At 58.2% G+C, this 816-nt stretch overlaps 1 protein-coding gene across 1 annotated transcript; it reads right to left on the bottom strand.

Moving 5' to 3' along the window:
* Nucleotides 1–19: 19 nt before the first annotated feature.
* On the bottom strand, nucleotides 20–575 carry PPTG_12591 (hypothetical protein; the record flags this gene model as incomplete). The annotated part of the gene is made up of 2 exons (XM_008909712.1): nucleotides 20–127; nucleotides 180–575. 2 exons carry the CDS (start codon nucleotides 573–575, stop codon nucleotides 20–22), a joined length of 504 nt encoding a protein of 167 aa, XP_008907960.1.
* Nucleotides 576–816: the final 241 nt, after the last annotated feature.

Below are 816 nucleotides of genomic sequence, written 5' to 3' on the forward strand. Positions count from 1 at the left end.
CACAGTTTCCGCTTGGCCTTCAAGAGCGCTCGGTCATGATTGGAGTCTCTCTCTTCTTCGTCGAAGCCTCGTTCGACGGCTGCTGCGAGAATCCAGTGATGACGCTCCCAGAGGGCGAACCCGAGGTCTGCCTTCGGGCCTTCACCACGAAAATTAGCCCATAGTAGCTTGATCCGAACCTCAATTGGAGCACGCTTGGACACTTGAGCGAGAGGATCAAACCCGTCTATGTCGGAGTAGCACGGCTGAGTGGGGAGGAGTCGGCGCAGGACTTGGAACGGGTGATCCGGTTCTTCATAATCCAAGAACGCCTTCAAACCCTCGAGAGTGACGCGAACCACGACGTCACCGACTGTTGGTTCAGGGAGGACGAGGCCGAGGATTCGCTCCCAGCATAGCTTCGCTCCGGGCGTGGTGAACGTCATGTCCAAGAAGGGCTGAACCCAAGTTGGCATACTAGCAGACGGTAGCACCGAAGGCCGAGTACCAGGATAAACCTGGTGAGCCATCGGCAGCGGCTGAGCCGGGGCAGGAGCAACACGACGTGTCGCCGAAGTGTATGTCGCCACAATCATGCGACCCTGACCAGCCCCTTGAGACTGTGGGGGTGTCTGGCGACGACTTGGTCTTGGCGGAGGCGACGGCTAACGTGGAGGTGTCGGCACCGGAGTCGTAGGCGGCCGAGGCGGACCTAAGTCGAAGCCACCACTCTCCGAAGCCTCTGAATCATCGCCACCAGGCGGAACATCTTCATCATTACCAGTATCACCTGCTGGGAAGTCGAACACGAATTTATCATCATCTCCAGTACCACCG

This window comes from Phytophthora parasitica (assembly GCF_000247585.1).
Source record: "Phytophthora parasitica INRA-310 unplaced genomic scaffold supercont2.35, whole genome shotgun sequence".
Taxonomy (NCBI): domain Eukaryota; phylum Oomycota; class Peronosporomycetes; order Peronosporales; family Peronosporaceae; genus Phytophthora; species Phytophthora nicotianae.